Raw genomic sequence first — 19,865 nt, forward strand, 5'->3', positions numbered from 1 at the left:
CTGATGAGTGACGATTGAGTTGAATATCAGATTCTTCGATTCCAAACACCGAGTTCCCATCCTCTTCAGCCGCACCTGAAAAAAAAGTACTTCAGAAACAGAAGATAACAATTGACCTGACCACTAAACGATCTCGCTTCGAAGTTCCTGTTGCCTTCTTCATCTTCCATGCTTCGTGAGTGACGATGGACTATGATATCAGATTCTTCGACTCAAAACTCTATGCTTCCATCCTCTTCAGCAGCACCTAAAAGACAGAAAAAAAAAAGTTAGATACAAAGAAGATGGTATAATGGTCAATAATAAGCTCTTCGACGTTTCATTGCAGGTTCACGCGTCTCGGCGAGAAGGTCACGCAAGTGCCAAGGCCAAGCCTAACCAGCTACTTGAGGCGCTCGAAAGTGCCGCCGAGTGGGACTCTTCAGCACCTCGCCAGCCTATACGACTCCCTCAGCAAAGACGCGAGAAAGCAAGGATTCGGCAAGTACACAGGCTACTCTGACGAGGTTCTCAACGTACTGATGACCTCTGCCGAAGGTGGAGTCGCTCCGCAGCTCAAGAAGATCCTAGATAAGGTCCTGGAGCGAAACGAACTGACCAGAGACGACGCGAAGCTGAAGACCAACCAAACCATTCGGGATCTTAACAACCCTTCGAGTACCCTCAACAAGGATCTGAGGCCTGTGTTGCCTCTTCGCTACTCGCCCTAACCCGTGATACTATTAAACGAATGACCGGTCTCTCGAGTTTACGATTAATCGATAACCCGTGGCATCCAAAATTTTAGAGTAGGTATAGACGTAGATGAAATTGATTGATCTGCGTCAAAGGACGTACGACTAAAATGAAACAATTTTAGTTGTAAATTCACTAAAACAATACTTGTATACCTATTCTCCTCGATGCTTTGTGCTTTAAGAATCAATTATTCGCTTTTTTTTAGGACTAAATAATGTGAAACATTTGATCGATAAGACAAATGACTCTGTTAGTAATGTAGGACACTGCGTAGATAAATGAGGATTCAACGTTGCCGATTCTTACGAACAGGACACGCTACGTTATCGTGCGCATTTCGAGTCACTCGAATGATTCACAGTTACATTAATTAATTGTGAATACAATGACGTTGAATCATACTTGATGTTTTCGGCACCGTTGCAATATTTATACATTCCCCGTAAAGCCACTACCAGAAATACTAAGGTCGATATGTATGAACATTAATGATTAGACAATTTAAAATAAAAGAAAGTAGAAAGAGATGTGAGCCAATCTGATCAATGACTACGACGAAACATGCAAAGTTTATCCTTCTTACTGCATATAAAATAAACAAATATTTCATCATACGTTATCCCTATAATATAAACACTGTGATAATACATTGTCCCTCGACTGTCACTTCCATGGTTTGGACATCGCGGCAATGAAAACTCCTAAAATTTTCACAATGAACCTTGACCTGCAGTTCGAACGAGGGAGGATATTGTTTATTGCTTCGACAATATGAGTTGCCAGAGCCCACGAAGCAGCGATACGTGCTCCGAATGGCGAATTCGTTAAGCAATTCTGTGTCAATGGTTTGTCCAGAAAGCAAAGGCGTAGACGGGAAACAATAAGTACGCGAGCTCCATCGAATTAGTCGTGGCTCGGTTTTACGCTGGTGCATCGCACGGCGGTATAAATGGATTTTGAAATCAATGGGTCCTTCAGTCGTTTGGATCGCCTCGAATAGAAGAAATAATCGAGACATCGGGCGACATGAAGACTATTTTTCTAGGACTTTGTCTTCTTTGCGTGAGTACTGAACAAAAAGCGATAACTATAAGAACAGTTTATCGAAAAAGTTAATGCTCCATTAGTTTCGATAAGAAATTAATTTCTCAGCCTGTGCACTTAATTGCAGTAGTGAAAGCGGGCAAGTTCAAACGAAAAAATAAAAGAGAACTAATCTTTCCTTTGTTTAATACCAACGCTCTAATTAACTGAATTGAAATCAATTTCTAATTAAGGAACTATAAGCTCAATTGAACATTCTCTAATTTATTCAAATATTAAACGAAGTGACCTTGAAACGACATCTGAATTCAAATCTATATCCACAAGAAACAGATGTTCTACAATTTCCATTCATTCTTGGACGACAAATCGCAACCCAAGTTTGCATGTCCTAATTTTGTGTCGTCAGTGTACACACAGTATTCCTTTCCTATTGTCCCCCAATAACGAATACAAATAAGTTAATCCACGTTTTCAGCTCTCCGGATCGAGAGTGCAATCGAAGCCACAGATAACGAAGCTGTTTCCAGTCCAGGAGGCGATAGAGTACCATCAGCGAACAAACGAGATGAAACCGTTGGACAGGTTCCTGGGAAAATTGCGGGCCACGTACGACTTCGTGTTTCGAAAGCCAGAGAACACTAGCAACGTGGAGAAAATTCTGGCAACAGACACCAGCTCTGAAAGGTCTCGTCAAACAGAGCGAACGTTCTTGTCTGACGACGATTGGGTCAACGACATTCAACCCCTGGACCGCTTGGAACCCCTCGAACCCCTGGACCTAGAAGAAGAAACACAAGATAAGAATCTGCAAGTTGAATTTATCACTCCGAAACCAAGTTTCCAGTTTCCTGTTACGCTGAGCAGGCATCTGGTCGACTGGCTCGGGTCGCTGTTGGGTGTCACGTATGGAGTTTACTCTAAATTAGCCAGGGCTATTTACAGCAATAATACAATCGTAAACAATTAACCATGGAAATAATATTGTAATTTAAAAAATGAAAACTGACTTTGTACTTACTTAACTGACATTGTATCCCATCTTTCGTTAAAATAAATTATTTACAAACATTTACATCTAATTAGTATATTGTACAATGAGTCATTAATTTCTAATAAAAAATAAAATGTATGCTATAGGAAGGTAAGCAAACATTCTCTTTACACTTATTTTATTCAAAAATATCTTGGTCTGAAAAATACATGTGTTACCATTTGTTCATCATCTTTTTGGCAATCATTGTATCATACAGTAACAATCGTTCATCGAGTAACACCTTGTAAATGCGTATTCATTGCTAAAATATTTTATCATTGTATCGCCTTACGTATGATGCTCACTCGGGTGGCCATGATTCCGAACATCAGTATCTTAAACGTCTAATTAATTTTATTGAAAAGGGTAAACGCTGTTTTCTCGGCCCAGGATAGTGAGGTACGAGCGCCACGGTTATTAAACCACTTAAAGGAATTCCAATATCCGGAAATCCAGTCAAATTTTAGGGAACGATTCGTCGCCGACTATCATGGGTCCAGAAAATCTGACAATTGAAAAAAGTTTAGGAAGAAGAGATAAAATACTGTTATGTCTCATACAATCAAAGTCTTTGGTTCTATTATGACGCGACATGAGTCTTATCTTAGTGCCATCCGCAATTATTCGTTCTAATCTCATTAGTACACCTAAAAAAGAAAGTCTGAAAGATGTTAGTCATTGTCAACATAATCACAAATTTTTCGTTCTACAGTAGCTGGAAAAAATTCCTAATATTTTCGAAATTAATTTTGAGCAATTTATTCTTTTTATTTACGTTCATAGAATGTTTGAGTGAATACAAAAAAAAAACGAGCTGCGTAATAAAAAGAGATTTTAAACAGTGATTTGTATCAAATGTCAATAGAAAGTTTAACTTTTTCATGCATAATAATATACACATGATGAAAATATCGAATCGATGTAAAAATAATGGGAACACTGAAAATTATATAATACTGATTATAAAAAGACTCATTTCATCATATCAAGACAAATGAGTACTGAAATATTATACAGCGTCGAACGATACTTTTGCATTAGATGTACCAATGCAAGCGAAATATAAAAAAAATCGTACCATGATTCCTTACAATAGACAATGTTAATCATAAAAAAAGAGTTAGAATAAAGATATCGAAAACTATATTTATAAAGAATACCTTTTCAAAATACTTCGTGCATGAAAAAGTTAAAAAAAAAAAAACATACGCTAAAGTATGAACGAGTGAAGATGAATTATTACTTAAAAATACGCGCTAAGCACTTGTTAAAGATGAACACGGACGAATCAGAGATCAAGTTTAAACAACGTACCTATTGAGTCTCCTTCAGGTAAAATTTGTATCGTATTTATGTACATAATTATTCTACAAATTGTATAGCATTTATCGGCAGTATTCTATTAATTGCTATTGGTACTCGTTCCAAGAAGTCATTATCCTAATGGCAGATTGGCTTTATATGTATCATTCAGCAGTATCGATCGTACATCACGATCCAAATTGTATTCCATGCTAGATCAAAAACCCACGCAAAACGTGAATTCACTGTTCGCGTGCGAGGTATTTAATCTTAATTGTTGTGATCATGGACTAGAATCAGTAAACAAACTATTTGCTTTAAAGCTAGTTTAAATAAAACAGACGGCGCGCACGTACACAGATAACTTGTTTCCTCTTGTTTCAAGTACCAAATCGGTATTAGACTTGTTCAAGCTGCCAATGCAGCAAACGATCTCGAGGAATTAAGTATCAATCTCATGCAAGTAATGAAATCTGAGATGGGCAAAATTTTGGTCAAATAACAACCAACTCCATTCGTTACGTATTATTCGAATAAAATCGTCTCCATCTCTGAATGAAAGTTAATTATAGTTCTTAGTTCTTACTTCAGCGTAAGGTACTCCTCGTGGCAAACTAAATGCTAATCGGATTCGAATGTACAATTTTGTTTCTTCACAGAACAAAAAACAGGCTAAGATTCATAGTCTGTCGGAACAAAATCACTGATGACCAAGTCACTGATCATTTTTGTCAGAATTCGAGAGAATTCATTAAATTGCACCTTACTCTCGTAGTGCTCTCCCAATTGTTTTCGTTTTAAAGATTCAAATTCGAGTTCTAAGGTATGCTCCAATTCCTAACGTGTCTAACGAATTTTCTATTTGTGCTAACCTCGACGCACTTCGTAAACAGCCTTTATTGCTTTGGACTCGCGCGAAATTGATTTATGACTAAGACGGCATTAAGTACCTTGTATTTTGAGGCAAAATTTCGTTCATATTGACAGCTTGCTGTTGCAAAATATTCGCTTCTTTCATAGCCTGTTCTTTGAACGAGGAAAACGTGTGAATCAAATTTTGATCTTTCTGCAGATTTTGAATGTACTGAAGGAAATTCGGTTCTTGCTTCACGAAACCGTCCTTCAGTACGAAGTTCACTTCTTGTTTAGGCAATGCGGAAACTTCGCTAGTCTTTTCGAAAGAATCTTTCTGTTCCATGAAAAACGATTCTTTCTTAATTCGGTTGCGTCTGATCCCTAAATGAGTTTGAGTGTGTTTGTTCAAGTGATCCTTCCTAGAGAAGGCCTTCTGACATACTGAACACGTGAAATTCTTATCGCCAGAATGAATCACGTAATGCCTCGTTAGGTGTTCGTTTCTCTTGAACGCTTTTTGGCACACGGGACACTTGAACGGCCTTTCGTCCGAGTGACCACGCATATGTTGATCCAGGTGCTCCTTTCTTTTTAGCATCGCGCCACATTCCTTGCACTGATACTTCCGTTCCTTAAAAAAATAAAGGGGAATAAGTGATTCATAATTTACTCATTCCATAACATTCTAAATTAGATACACACTTGTATATGAGCCTGTATATGCTGTTCGATCTCTGTCTTATCTGGAAATGCTAGGTTACACTCGGGACAGCAATAAAGTGTCGAACCATCCAAAGCAACGCTGATTTTGATCTCTCCAGTTTTAGCCCTGAATTTCATTTTTTTCTCAGTTTTAGGTGAATCTGTCTGCAGCTGTTGTTCGACTTTTATACTCTGCACCGTCGTGTTATCATTTTCCTGCTGGTTCTCTATGTGTACGTTTAGGTCGTTTGGATTGATGGTCGTCATCATTTGATCGGAATTCATGAAAGTATTTCCATTTTGTAACTGAGTATTTCTGAACACCGGAACACTGGGAATGTTGAGAATATTGTTCTGTGTATGTTCCACCTTCTCCTCCTCGGTCTTATCTTTCTTAGTTTGTTCTGTTTGGAATTTAATTAGCTGTTGCAATGTCAATGGAAGCGTAGTAGCCTGCAACTTTTGGAAGTACTCTGCCATGGCACTTTGCTGTTGGAGTTGAGCTTGCGAATCTTGCATAGTAGACGTTTTCATTTCACCCTCTGTTCTTACTTCTAACTCGTGTTTAACGTTCTCTGGCTGCGAAGTTGAAGGCAAGTACATGTTGGGTATGATCCTCATTGGCAAACTGTTCGCTTGAACAGTAAGGATAGAATTATTTTGATTATAATTAGGAATGTTAATGGCTTGAATGCCCTGCTTTTCGCAGAGTTGCATCAATGTATTCGGATCTGGCCAGGCGATTATTGGTCCTGTGTATTTGTTTGCTGAATTCATCTGGAAAGAGAGCATACATGTTACTCTAAAAGTCCATTAAAAAACAGAAAATATTGAATGAGAAGATGAACTCTGGGTAATTCCAATTATGAAATGTGAACAGAATGGTACATCGAGTCTCACCAACAGAGTTTGTTTCATCTGATTCGATCCAGCGGCAGTGGTATAAACAGACGCGTGTTCTATGTGAACGGTATTATCGCCACTGGTGAATTTCGACGTGGGGATTGTGTTCGTTCCAGACGTTAGCTCCGAGAACTGTGGGAGAGCTCCCTGGATAATGTTGTTCCCAGAGAAATTCATTTCACCGTGGATGATCGTGAAGCGTACGCGCTGCAGCGATTAAAACATGCGAGAGCGTTTATAACCTCTAATAACCGTCAACCAGCGGCACCGACAGAGTAAAGTAACAACGATCACGTTTTCAATCTCATATTGCCCACGTCTAGCGAAACCACGGGTTACTTTCGAGTTGGAGCATCGGTGGAAAGCACGGTACGGTTAATTAAATTAAAAAACAATTCTGAAGCGACGGTACATCGTAACGTACGCCGCGTCCAACGCGTTCCTCCAACATGGCTGCGATAAAGCACTGCCTGGACGCTGGCTCGCGTCGCTCGGTACACGTGCGAACGGCTTCTGTAATGCATAATCAAGACTCCCGAATTACGGGTTTTCCAAGAAATTCCCGTCCTTCGAAGGCGCGACGCGGAATAGAACGATGTTTTTTATTTCATTCGTGAGAAAAAAAAAGTGCGCGATGAGAAAAAATTATCCTACTGTCGTGGCAACACTGCGTCGGATCTTCTGTTTACAGTTGGACGCTCGACGAACTTCAAGAGATAGAATAAAAACAGACATTTTACCGGTTTTGTTCTTGGTATACATTTTTTTTTTTTTTTTTAAATTTGGGACAGAGTGTCTCGTAAAGAATGAGAAATGAACGAATTCGGTGAAATCGAATTTTCACGTATACTATTATGTTTCTCCTGTTTTAGTAATATTAATAATAAGAATAATAATTCATTTAGTTATTATCGTCCACTGTAAATTAAATCTTCTCACTCTTATATGTATATACATACTCTTACAATTAGAAAACAAATTTCTCACATCTAACAATAATTATAAATAATATTTACCATTGACCATTCCCTTTTATAGGAGGTTGTAGTGTCCTGTTAACTTATTGTTTATATTTCTTGTCGTTTAAACTGTTCCTCGGGGTGGTTGGTTGCCTTCCTATTTCGCGTATATGATCGTGCAATCATTCCTCCAGCATGCGTTTAACTTTCACCGTGTGTTGTTCAATAACAGGCGGGAAATTAAAATCGCACGCTGTCATGGTAAGCCTGACCCTGGCATCTTTCTGTTTACATGGACGCTCGCCAAACTTCAGGAGCTAAAATAAAAATAAACACTTTATCGTGAATCGCTTTCATTGAAACGCGAAATACCCTGTCGATGCTTTGAAGAGTTGCAAATGCGAGGAAAAATGATTAATAATCGAGAAGTGTTAATAACTTCAGCGAATTCCAACGGTTTCTTGCACTTTAGTTAGGTAAGAGACAGATATCAATGATAAAAAGGTCCAATGAGTCGTAATATCTAACAAGTCGAAGGCTATAATTTTATTTTAATTTCTGTTTAAAAAATTGTAATATAGAGGATGCCGTAATCTTATGGATGAGACCTTGGATGAACGCATAGATAATTTGCGCAAAAGAAGCAGACTCTTACTAGCAAAAGCTAATAAACATTCCAAAAAGGTTAAGAAAGAAATTAAAAAATTACACTCACAAAATTCGTAAGTATTGTTCACTGTCTAGACAACTGTATTTTGATTGATTTATTTCCTGTTATTGTATATTATTCTTCATTTGTAGGACGCAGAGAGAAAATTATGAAAACCATGCGACACATGATGAAACTTTTCGTTACAGAGAAGCTAGTAAATCATGGAAATTAAGAAATGATTCCAGCGGGGTTGATGCACTTCTGCATCCAGATTATATTTACCATAGCTCGAACCATATGCTTGCAAGAATGCCTAATATATCGACATCCAAAAGAGTATTAATTACGTCAAAAAAACATTGTGAAGAACAATGTTCAAAAACTATACCAAGGAAACCTGTAAAGGAGTGTTATTGCCATCCTCACACTAAAAAGGTGCAACTGCGATCCCCAAGAACCCAATACAAACAGCATTTGCCTTGCAAGTGCTGCAAAACTCACGTTGACATTCGTTTGCCATTCGCGAAGTACAATGACGAGAAACCAGCCTTAACTTCACCGATCAGTTGCGAAACTTTGCGTCGAGTACAAAAAATAGACTATGCCCCGAGATCTCAGTTTCTTCGTAATGTCCAAAGCAAAGTTTCCGTCCTACACACTGCAGCAACAGGAGATTGTCCAGACACGTGTACTAGGTCGCCACGCTATCATGAATTTATGACCAGGAAAAACTTGCAGAGTACAGATCGAACTGATAAAATGGAATCGCAAACTACGACTCGCGTAACAAAATCTAGATCATTGCCTGTAACATCTACACATTCAGGAACCATAGAAGAAGAACAAAGTTTCGTATCTGATAACGTAGCCAAGTCCAGTAAAGGCGTTCAAGTGTCACTGAAAAAACAATCGAGACCTAAACTCGTAACTAAGAGAACCATTTCTTCTAAGAAATCTGTACCTGATTTGAAAAAGACTAAATCAAATTCGAAAACATCGGTTAAGAGTAAAAGAGCGTCGCATCTGTTCAACAAAGAATGTCCCTGTTGCCACAAAAATAAGGTCGTCCCTTCAAAAGTTACTGTGGAAAAAGACAATATTGATTCGGAAGATTATCAACACACCGTTTGTGTAAATGATGGACGAGAAGAAAGCGACGAAGAATATCTTTCGGACGACGAAGTGAAGGAGTTAAGAAAATTCCGGGAGCAAAACTACTTCGATACTCATGGATCGAGACATACTCTGTTGTCGTCTAAATCTTCTGGTTCTTTAGAACAGTATCTGTTAAATGATAGACTTTTCCCAGAACCTGCTAAAAGAATTCACAAGAAAGACTTGGTTGTGACGATGCCAGCTTGCGCCACTCTACAGCGAAAACGTATGCATTACTTTCCTCGATACATCGTGCATCAAGAAAAGAATGTTCAAAACGCAAACAAAAAGAAACGGTGCCAAAGTTGTCCTTTAACTGGCCATGCTATAGATCTTGGAATCACAAAAATGAGACCACCGTTGAACAGTTTAGCTCTCAAATATCAAAAGCGAATACCTTAACAGAAGAGATAACTTACTTTCTTTTAAATAACTAATTTTTAAGAAAGGGTTAAAGTAAACATGCTTTCGATCACGTTTGTGTGCCTTGAAAAGCACGTTCTTTCATTGAAACGATGGTTTTCCGCCTGACTCAGCTACAGGCTTCGCGTTGAATAAAATATAAGGGATGAAATGTAGATGATTTATGTGCGTGGTGGTTACGTGATGCCAATCGCAACCAAAAATTTCGCGGACAAAGCCGTTTTTCATAACCAAGATGAATCTCTAACCTCTAACAAGTTCAAGCTTACAATATGTAAATTTCCATTGAGTAAAAGACGCGAAAATGTATTCGATCATTTTATAGCAATGAGACGTGTAATCGTAAAATTTGATATGTCGTATAGTTACTAAATACGTAACACTGTATTGTGATAAGTAGAGAAACGAAAATTGTATTTATTTATTTATTCATTTAGAGAGATTTTGTGCATTATTTGCAATTGCGCCGTTATAACTATACACACCGGTATTGATGATTGTAAATTTTACTTGAAATAAATAAATATGTCCATTGTGATATTGTACATGTACAAATTATTGGATCTGTTTTTTTTTTTTTTATTATTATTATGTTCCTATCTTTTTATTGGAATTATTCGTGCTAGACAGGATGACTAGACACGAATCAACGAATTAAAATATGCCTGATTACGTATTCAAGATTACGTATAAAATTTGCAAATATACATAGTATTAAAGAAAAAGAAACATTATCTTTTTCGGAAATTTTTGCTTGACAATGTTGCAGTAATGTTATAACGATTCATGCAGTTACAACGATGCAGCAAGTGCAGTAATTGTTACAACGATTTGGACTGACATCACTGATATGTTGAAACATAAGAGTACGAAAACAATTTATAAGCACAGCAAATATCTTTGCATTATACATAAAAAAGAAACCGTGAATTGTTTAGATTTTCAGAAAATTCTGGAAGACTATCTAGGATTCGTCACCCGTTAAGGAGTAAAGATAATACGCGTATATTTTTTGTTACGCTATTGCATAAATTAAAATCAAGATCTCCGTATTTACTGTCGTCTAATAAATTCTAGTGTTCATACTACATCCAGTTAATACCATTAACGCGCATAAGTTAGTAAACTTGATGACCTTGGCCAACTGTTTACACGAAAATGTTATAAACATTATTGGAAAGCTCTTTTATAAAGTCTTCACAATTTTTAATGTAAAACATAGAAAACAAGATAGATGCAACGAAGTAATAGTAACGAGTAATAGATAAATAACAAAAAATTGTTCAATTCTGTGAGAGTAAAAAAAACGAAACAAAAAACAGTAGGTGCAACCAAAAGTTTCCTTGTTGTTCCAGTACTGACGTAGTATTTTTCTCTTGAACATGATTGATCGTTTCCGTGGGAAAACATGACATACGCATGATGCCAACATCCTAAAAATGAGGAACCCTGAAACATCATGGACATTGGTAAGTGAAGGGTCGAAGAGGGCAATGGACGATGAAAAGCGAAGGTCCGAAGTTGTAGACAGGTTCGTGATATTCAACGAGGCAAACTTTGTCACTTTTATGCTGGAACTATTAAGATCGTAGCGTTCGATAGCTTAACTGGCGTTAACAGTAAGAGCAGTTTATTCATAAACCTAGTCGATTAGTCTGTCCCAAAGTCGTGATGTAATAGTTTGTTTCGGTTCTGTTGTAAGAATTATTAGATATAAATACGAATGTCAGGTTACTACCAAGCTTACCAATCAGCTACTTCTTTTTCTCTTGTACAGTCAGTGATTTTTTTTTCTGTCGCATCTTTAGTCAGTCATATATTTTTTCGTTAAAACAGAACACGCGAAATTAGCTCTTTGTATGGGAGAGGTAATGCAACATCTCCATCTTGGAGAACACTCGCGAGAGTGTCCTGGCCATCATTATTTCAATCGTAGCTAAGGCAATCGTAATCGTCATGCATTTCTCTCTTGGCCAATTATCTCATCGTTATTTCGTTTTTCACTTATTTCTTCAGCTTCGAAGACAGAGAACTTGAATGTTCGATTTTACGACTGTCGTGGTTTCATTATAATTTACGTAATTTCAAAAAAATATTCTACAATCATTAGAGTACATTTTTGTACCAATAAACAGATGTGTTTTTAAATGTTTCTTGCACATCATAGTAGTTAAGTAGACATTTCTTTATTTGCAAGGGCGTTTCAGTTGGAATTCGAACGCGATTGAATTGAAATGAACAGCCGAGACCTAAATCGGCATCCCGTGGAAAGTGCGTATCGGTCGATCGACCGATCGATCCTTCTACGTGTAGCGTGAAAACAGACCGATCGAGAAACATAAAGAAATTAACGTTCTTTATCGTACAACTACATTGCCTTGGCACGGGACAAAAAAACTCCCATAAATATGCATAGCACTCTGGAAGACGATTAATTGCAAGGTTACGCGTTCACGGTCGTCCACGGTTGTTCCGGGGTTCAGTGATCTCGAAACTACCGCAACCATCCCATTTTTCTTATCTTAAAAGTTCTTTCGGACAATTTCTGCGTCCATCAAGTTTTGTGGAATATTCCAGCATATTCATATATTACTATACCGAACCTATGTTTGTTAGCCTACGCTTAAATTCGTGACATTAATTCTCCAAAAGAAGCTGTGTAGTTTTGTTTATTTTTAAACAAGAAGACCTACTTTCGTATGGAATTAGAAACCTATTAACAGTCTCCATGAAATAGATCATTGTGACGTTGGTCGTTAACAGGTCTCATTAAGAACAGCGAGAACTAGCTCTATTACGTTATTAATTGTTTCTGAATTCCTTCGCTAAGATTGAAACATCGGGTCTCGTGAAAGTTATGACTAGACTGCAGATCTTTATGCATTTATAAGAAATTTGAATGTGCAAGAACCTACAAAATGCAAACAATATGTAAAAATATAAAAAAGATTGAAAGTAACATTCACGTTATAATATTTGCAGAATATAATAAATTCCTATTTAGGTTAAATTTTTGTAGGCACGTTTGTGAAGATTTTATTTTGCATAAACATCCGCAGTCTAGTTATGACTATTCAATCTCAGGTGTGATTTGAAGAACCACTTTAATTTCGTTTGTTTTATTTGGCGAATCTTGTTTGTTTTATTCAAATGCGAGATGGGTGCGAACATCAGGAATTTAATTTATTACTCCAATTTACCAGCAAATTGCCATTTTTCTGCCGACTATCGTTTCAAGAATTTTGTTTAGTAGTTTTCCTCGAGAACCAGTAAACAATTTTTTCTGGGTAGCCTACAAATTGGATGTTGATATCTACAAAGAGATTATTTTAAAACGCTTTGAATTTTAAAGAATGTAAATTTAAATTGTAAAAAGGAGAAAAAATGTTTTAACGTTCAATAAAAATAATGGTTTTGAAGCAGTTCCTTTCCACTTTTTGATGTATTCATTAAAAGAGTATTGGTCTTTGTCGTCTTCATCAATCTGAATAATGAATGGACTTAATTTTTTAAAAACTCGCACGCAGAGAATTAATATTAAAGCCGAATTAATATTTAATAGTTTAATATTTCGTGATGTCCACGTTCACGAATAATAGCCTTGACATTTTGAAGAACTGGCGTGCATGATCTTCACGTTGCAGCATTGAGGTTTGTTTTCACGATAAGTTATACTGTATTTTATAGGCATACAAATATTTAATACTGTGTTAATTTTTTTTGCAAAAAAAGTTTAACCTTCCATTATTAAGTTCCTTTCACTTTTCACTAGCACAAGAATCTTTCTCCACCTATTTCCTATCCTATAAAAATTAAATTCGATTATAAAAAGGCATCCAAACGAGAAAGATACAAGAACAGTAACAAATAAAACCTAAGAATATATTCCCTTTGCCCTGTTCATTGAATCTATAAAGTTCATCCAAAGTCTAAAAATAAATCTCAAGTATGTAAACTAGTACGCCAGTTATTAATAGATGCAATTGTAGTAGAGGAACAACTAGGCATTGATACCAGACTGATATGATCAGTGAATATGCTCGATAATATTAAACCATTAGTATGAATATCTATAAGGAAAGATCTCAGCAATGACGTAACAATGTTGGTTACCTTCATTAATATGTTTCATTTGAATGGAATAATCCATGCCAAGCGTGACCGTCCTATCCATTTAAGGGGATAGAAAAAAAATAAACGACACAATTATGTATCACCAATAAAAAAGAAAACATACTGATAATAAATAGCAATCAGATAATTTATAAACGCGTCACTAACAATTTTACTATGAATTTAAGTAGATTAATTCAATCTGTCATTAGAACTTTGTGAAAATCGTATACAATTTATCGTTACATCTATGACGATTCTGATCCTCGGAGGAAAGAGGAAGGAAACGAACTGTTGTATGCTAAATACTTTTACTTTCAGAGTGAACGCGTTAAGTGGCGCATAAAGAAATGACTGCGATAGGCAAATAAGGAGCGAGCTTCACCCTAATACTGTGAACCTGTCGCGTAAAAAACAACAGCACTGGCAAACGTCTACCTATGCTTATGTTGTAAAGAGAATAATGGAAAATATCCTTCGCAAGATGAAGTGTAGGAACTGTGAATATTTCAGGAACAAACGTATTTTGCTATTCGTGAATCGAGTCATGCCTTATTGTCCTCCAAATCAGGCTTCTCAGAACAATATCTGCTAAATGACAGACGTTTCCGAAAGTCTGTGAAAGGAAGACAAATTCAGGTCCAACAATGCCAGTTTGCGCCACATTGTAGCGAAAACGTGTGGATCACTTTCCTGGATGCATTGTTCAAGAAAAAAAAATACTCGTTACTGCGGCTGGCAGCAAAACTATTCGAATAATTACAAGGAAAGTAGTTCCAAGAAATGGTAACTAGTACTGAATCATTTAAGAGAATGCCCAATTATCAAATACAGACGAATTTTACGAGTTACGTTTCAATCGGTATCGGTTCAATAGCGGAGTAACCTTGAATAAAAATTCTAAGAACTTCATCTGAAATCTCACATTCAGGAGCAATCTTTCTTCGAGTCCTTACTATGCGTAATCGCAATTTCGTTGATTCTCGTCGTGAATGAAAGCACGTACAGACAGATAAAGTTTTCCACGGTTTACCAGCGACAGACTGAGTCACCTCGAGATCATTCCGCTTCTGTACTCGCTTAGCATATTATTTGACGATTTTTTTCGCGTAATCCTGAGAGAAGAGACACGCGTTTCCCGAACGTACGAGTGGAGGGGGCGTGCGTCCCGCTTAAATAGACTGCATCAATGACCGTTCCTTCCAGTTCACAGTCAGCTGTCCGAAGTCATTTCAATCCTACATACCCCGACTTTTCGACGATCGTGAACTAGGAACGAAACATTCCGTCATGACGTGGAATTTTATCATTCTGCCAGTCGTCGCGGCGATGATGTTGCCAATGACGACTGCCATCGAATTGCGTGAGTAAATTTTTCGTTGCGTCAATTTTAATTGATTGGAAGTACGAAGAGCTAACGGTAGTTTCCAAATATTTTTTTATTAGTATGGATTTGAAGCAATTGCTTGAAATTATTGGAAAAAGATTTGAGCAAGTGATCTAGCGATAGAGATTCAATGAATTGTTAATTTTGGAAACTGAGTTAGTAATTAGTAAGTCGCGTTTGAAAATGAGAATTGAACTGAAGAAAAGCGATGGATGGTGTTATAATTTTTAAGCAAACCACGCGTAAGCAATTATGCTTGTATCCTTCGATTCGATCTTCATCGTATCGATTTAATGATAGCGCTGTGAAAGGAACACGGTCGCGGAGCATGGCTCGTTACCATCAGCTGAAGCAACCCTCTGACTCCTTTTTCGGGCGAAGTAACTTCTCGATCATGCGATTCAGGCCAATGTCAACGATGAGAATGACCCGCAAATGAAAACGGCGATAACGAAACGATCGATTTACCCATATCGATCTGTCGTGAAATTCAAATTCACGGAAAGTTTCCACGATCAAGTAAAACAGAATGTTGCAAAAATAATTAATTTAGAGTACGAAGTTTTTACAAAAAAAACCGTGGTAAAAAACAAGCATTGCTGTCTTTCAGGTTAACGTACTTGGAAATGCTAATTCGAAACTAAGATTATAGTGAAGAGATGAATAAGAAAAGTTTATGTATGAATAAAATTGTTCATAGATTGATATGCATGAGTTAGAAAAAACGATTAGACAGCGCTTAAGTTTACGTCGAAAGTGAAAGTCAATCTCATCGATTCGACTTTACTAGCGCTGCTGCACTTTTGTCGAGGGCAGCTGAGTTACATAATCGCTGCATGTAACATTTCTGTCAATGATTTACTTTGCTTTTCCAGCGAGCACCTTCAGAATATGCGACAGAGCTCTGCCGGAACAAGAATATGGTCAGTGCCTCTCCAATGCTGTCAGAGACGCTATCGTCTCGTTGGCTGGAGGTAAGCATCTATCAATCTCTTTATCGTTAAATACGAGAAAGTAAAATCATAGTGAAACACTGGAATATCTTTTATCCGATATACTATTTTGACTGCTAATTGTTTCTCTTTCTTTTAGTTGACTAAATAAAGGAACAAATAAAATTCTCATCGATAACGCAATTTTACCCATTCGATAACCTGTCGAACTTTCGTAATGCATGATTAAACGTTCACTTCAATTACGGTTACTGTACCCTCAAGTATAAAGTTAACGCTGAATAGTTGTCATTATCTATCCAGTTATCTGGTTACATAACTATTTCACCTGACCGATCGCGGTATGTCACTGTGACATAATTTTTATTGAGAAACAAGTAATTCCTCTTCTACTACGATTCCAATTTATAACGATTATTCGCAATTGCTAGAGAGGCGATAGTACTACTTACTTTTCTTCTAGTTTCACCGTAATCGAACTTTTATTGAGGAATCGAAGAGAAACTCGTATAATAGACGTTCTCCACGTGCGACGTTCCCGCCATTTAATACTCAATTTTCTATTCGAATTATCTTAGAAAGTGTGCAACATTTTCGACACTCGGACCATGGCAACTGTAAAAATAAATTAGTAATAAAAATACAATGCATTAATTTCACTAAGTGTGTCGTTGTAGATGATACTTACGATGTGTTTGTTTTTCGGCAACCAACTTTCGTTCTTTTCATTTTGAATTTTTACAAGAACGCCGCGCGGTTTTCCACCGATTTCACCGGAGCAATGCACGCCGCGTTTCCTCGAAACCAGCATTAGGTTTCTCCGGCATAATCACTCGTAGCAATTTGCAGAGGTTCTCCTTGACTCGAGCGGGCGTCCCTTCGCTTTCCGAGCCTTCGAGAAAAAACTGCAAACTGCAGCCTGCTCGGACGTTGTACACTGCAACAACGTTTCGTTGTTAACGCGGATAGTATTTTCGTCTAGACACAAATTTCGAATAAAGTTTAAAAGATTGAATTTGAAATATCTCGCAAAATAGGAATACAAATATTCTGATACCTAGAAAACAGAAAAGAAAAATGTAAATGATGAGACAGATTTTTAAATTATGCATTCTTTTGCGCAGGTTTGAAGAGTTTCAAGATCCTACCTATTGAACCATTAGCAGTGGACAGCGTGAAGATCGGCGAATCCCAAGGATCCGTCACTTTGAGACAGGAATATCGAAACATCAAATTGCACGGGCTTACGAAGAATCTACAAATAAAAAATTACCAGTGAGTACTCAGTTTCATTTTAATATGAGAAAATCATCTGTTTATACATATCCATCGTGTACATATATTTAGAGCTAGTACTTTAGAGAGCCTTGTATGGGAGTCATGCAGATTGTAAATAAAATTAAGTGAAGAGTAAACGTTAGTTTGTGGTTGTGTAATCATTCACAAAAGAATTTTGTGACGTATGCAGGCATATAATTAGGAAGAATTTACCCGTAATGAACGGAATCGCTATTAAAACGTCGAGGAGGAATTTATAATCGCTCAACACCTTTGAATATTTAAAAGACTTTTATGTAAATCAAATAGAATTAAAATCTTGAAATCTGAAACCCGGAACGAATGAGGTAATTTATGGATGATAGGATTGTATCTGAATTAAAATGCTCGCGGCGTAGTCATCTGACCAGTAATCAAATGTTCCTTTAAAATTCATGTGTTTTAATTAAAGATTTATTCAGTAAACGAGTGACTGACATCTGACGTTTCACTATTCGAGTAGAATTTTAAATGTGAACGGCGCCTTTAAAAAATAATGTCGTTCGTCGTTGTTTCAGCATCGACTGGGACAAGTGTTTGCTGTCGTCAGATTCATTCAATCCTCAGGTGGACTTCATTGCTAATTATAGAGTCGATGGGAAAATACTATTGCTGCCTGTCAAGGGATCTGGCAAGTCGAACATCACCATGCGTAAGTTGAATACATGTTTGTAATACTAATTCCCTGGTCTACCAAAATATTGACGGATTAGATATTATTGCGTGAACAATATTTATTTTTAGATAACTTGAAGTCTCACAATGACATATATTGCGAGAAATACCAGAAGAATGGAGATACTTATTTGAGGATAAAGAAGTACGTGGTGAAATTCTTCCCTGCTCAAGTGACGCTACGATTCGACAACCTTTTTGATGGTGACACTATTCTAGGTATGTAAAGGGATTCATTTTATCTTAGAATTTGTTAGAAATCTAGTCTCTCATACAGTCATTTAATTGTACCAACTTCAATCATTCACTTCAAAATTATTTCTTGAGGATCTATTAAACTTTGCTAGAGAGTTCTGAGTAACTTCTTCCTAATTCCTACCTTTCTTTTTTTTTATTATAGGTGAGCAAATGAACCGATTCATCAATGAGAACTCCAACCTGCTCTTCAAAGAACTTCAGTCGCCCTACGAGGAGACCTTCGGTTTGGTTTTCACGAAAATAGCCAACGATATCTTCAGCCGTGTGCCTTTCAATAAAATCTTCCCTTCATCGGCATAAACTAGTGTGCCTCCGTCATGTACTCATAACTAAAATAAAAAAAAAACTATCACATTTTCTAAGAAAATCTGGACGAAAGTTTCCGAGGACCCAAAAATTTGTATATACCTACGTGCGTATAAATAATACGTACTGATGTGGAAACTTGCAATGACCTTCATATTACTGTAAATGACTGTACATTTTTTTTTTAATAAAAAGAAGACTATTCGATTTAACTTGAATGCCAATATATACTTTTCTTGTATGATCCAATCTCTTTTCCGCTTCAAATCCTGGCGCCTTTGCTGGAATTGTAACAGCCACCAGATTGATAGTTTGCAGTGACCTGAAATATAACAGCGAATGGTAAGAGACAACCTCCGAGTATCTATATTACCGACTACAACAATGCCATCATTATATTCATCAATACTTACTCTTATCAATGAAGTAGAGTTTAATTATTCGAAATGTGCTTTTTATATTGCAGCCTATTAGCTCGATTTTACTTGACTGTGGAAGACTATTAATCGCAAGTAAAACCAATTTCCAGGTCCCACCACGAGGAGGTTGCTGCATACGGAGACCCATGGAGAGATAGATGGAATAAAAGTTCCATCGATCTCCCATTTTTTTGTAATTGCACTCTAAAATAGAAATGAACAAAATTTCGTTTGTACTAAATAGAAAATGACGAATAGAGGTTTATAAAGTAATACATTTGCTATTTTCAATTTGAATGAATTGTTATATAAAAGAAGACTCTATTCGTACAACTTATTTCCTAATGCAGGAGAAATTATATAATTATGACTTATAATTTACTTATTCTTCGAAATAGTTATGCAAGAATTTTGTCATTTCTACTTCAGAATACAATATATTTAAAGAAGTATACTCACAGTCTAATATTTGTAACCATGGCCTCAGTATCTTCCTTCTTCATAATCTTCGCAACTGTTATGTATTTAATTATCACTACACATTTTTCACATGGGCGCGAAGAATATTAAAAACCACAAAAAGATGGTTTTTAATGCGTTATAAATATACATGTAAATAGGCATGTATATTAAAAAAAGAACAAGGATATTCAGTGTAACATGATACA

The 19,865-nt window shown here is 36.7% G+C and overlaps 5 protein-coding genes across 8 annotated transcripts in view; 4 read left to right on the plus strand and 1 right to left on the minus strand.

Annotated features, from left to right (window-relative positions):
• LOC128880108 (uncharacterized) overlaps window positions 1-1,269 on the plus strand; it is a 3,589-nt gene extending 2,320 nt beyond the window's left edge. Inside the window, exon 5 of one of the 2 annotated variants that reach the window (XM_054129822.1) lies at window positions 329-1,269. In XM_054129822.1, the coding sequence (XP_053985797.1) occupies window positions 329-710 (382 nt within the window). In that variant the 3' untranslated portion in view covers window positions 711-1,269. The remainder of the gene's footprint in view (window positions 1-328) is intronic. The other variant, XM_054129823.1, reaches the window with a different exon arrangement.
• Window positions 1,270-1,579: 310 nt separating this feature from the next.
• Window positions 1,580-2,846, plus strand: LOC128880121 (uncharacterized). Its single transcript, XM_054129844.1, has 2 exons — window positions 1,580-1,800; window positions 2,261-2,846. The coding sequence occupies exons 1-2, from the start codon at window positions 1,765-1,767 to the stop codon at window positions 2,750-2,752; spliced, it is 528 nt and encodes a 175-aa protein (XP_053985819.1). The 5' UTR covers window positions 1,580-1,764; the 3' UTR covers window positions 2,753-2,846.
• Window positions 2,847-2,937: 91 nt separating this feature from the next.
• On the minus strand, window positions 2,938-7,714 carry LOC128880104 (zinc finger protein with KRAB and SCAN domains 5-like). 2 transcript variants are annotated; one of them, XM_054129815.1, is made up of 3 exons: window positions 7,597-7,714; window positions 5,678-6,454; window positions 2,938-5,606 (listed from the first exon to the last, which is right to left on the minus strand). In XM_054129815.1, the coding sequence occupies exons 1-3, from the start codon at window positions 7,597-7,599 to the stop codon at window positions 5,052-5,054; spliced, it is 1,335 nt and encodes a 444-aa protein (XP_053985790.1). In that variant the 5' UTR covers window positions 7,600-7,714; the 3' UTR covers window positions 2,938-5,051. The 2 variants fall into 2 exon arrangements, with proteins under 2 accessions (XP_053985790.1, XP_053985789.1); XM_054129814.1 differs by lacking the exon at window positions 7,597-7,714 and adding an exon at window positions 6,578-6,757.
• On the plus strand, window positions 6,815-10,327 carry LOC128880103 (uncharacterized). 2 transcript variants are annotated; one of them, XM_054129812.1, is made up of 4 exons: window positions 6,815-6,949; window positions 7,772-8,015; window positions 8,121-8,261; window positions 8,341-10,327. In XM_054129812.1, exons 3-4 carry the CDS (start codon window positions 8,137-8,139, stop codon window positions 9,746-9,748), a joined length of 1,533 nt encoding a protein of 510 aa, XP_053985787.1. In that variant the 5' UTR covers window positions 6,815-6,949; window positions 7,772-8,015; window positions 8,121-8,136; the 3' UTR covers window positions 9,749-10,327. The 2 variants fall into 2 exon arrangements, with proteins under 2 accessions (XP_053985787.1, XP_053985788.1); XM_054129813.1 differs by having other exon boundaries at window positions 6,819-6,949; window positions 7,854-8,015.
• A 4,761-nt stretch (window positions 10,328-15,088) lies between these two features.
• Window positions 15,089-19,002, plus strand: LOC128880114 (protein takeout-like). Its single transcript, XM_054129834.1, has 6 exons — window positions 15,089-15,245; window positions 16,145-16,243; window positions 17,347-17,497; window positions 18,058-18,191; window positions 18,284-18,433; window positions 18,615-19,002. The coding sequence occupies exons 1-6, from the start codon at window positions 15,173-15,175 to the stop codon at window positions 18,770-18,772; spliced, it is 765 nt and encodes a 254-aa protein (XP_053985809.1). The 5' UTR covers window positions 15,089-15,172; the 3' UTR covers window positions 18,773-19,002.
• Window positions 19,003-19,865: the final 863 nt, after the last annotated feature.

The sequence above is a fragment of the Hylaeus volcanicus genome, chromosome 7 (assembly GCF_026283585.1).
Source record: "Hylaeus volcanicus isolate JK05 chromosome 7, UHH_iyHylVolc1.0_haploid, whole genome shotgun sequence".
Taxonomy (NCBI): domain Eukaryota; kingdom Metazoa; phylum Arthropoda; class Insecta; order Hymenoptera; family Colletidae; genus Hylaeus; species Hylaeus volcanicus.

Bases quoted from the DNA above. Each gene is read 5' to 3' on its own strand.
- LOC128880103 (XM_054129812.1), top strand. From the start codon at position 8,137: ATGGATGAGACCTTGGATGAACGCATAGATAATTTGCGCAAAAGAAGC. The intron at 8,262-8,340 runs GTAAGTATTGTT...CTTCATTTGTAG, and splicing joins AAATTACACTCACAAAATTC to GACGCAGAGAGAAAATTATG.
- LOC128880121 (XM_054129844.1), top strand. From the start codon at position 1,765: ATGAAGACTATTTTTCTAGGACTTTGTCTTCTTTGC. The intron at 1,801-2,260 runs GTGAGTACTGAA...CCACGTTTTCAG, and splicing joins TAGGACTTTGTCTTCTTTGC to CTCTCCGGATCGAGAGTGCA.
- LOC128880114 (XM_054129834.1), top strand. From the start codon at position 15,173: ATGACGTGGAATTTTATCATTCTGCCAGTCGTCGCGGCGATGATGTTG. The intron at 16,244-17,346 runs GTAAGCATCTAT...TCTTTTGCGCAG, and splicing joins TATCGTCTCGTTGGCTGGAG to GTTTGAAGAGTTTCAAGATC. The intron at 17,498-18,057 runs GTGAGTACTCAG...TCGTTGTTTCAG, and splicing joins CTACAAATAAAAAATTACCA to CATCGACTGGGACAAGTGTT.
- LOC128880104 (XM_054129814.1), bottom strand. From the start codon at position 6,757: ATGAATTTCTCTGGGAACAACATTATCCAGGGAGCTCTCCCACAGTTC. The intron at 6,455-6,577 runs GTGAGACTCGAT...CTCTCTTTCCAG, and splicing joins AGATGAAACAAACTCTGTTG to ATGAATTCAGCAAACAAATA. The intron at 5,607-5,677 runs GTGTGTATCTAA...TATTTTTTTAAG, and splicing joins ATATACAGGCTCATATACAA to GAACGGAAGTATCAGTGCAA.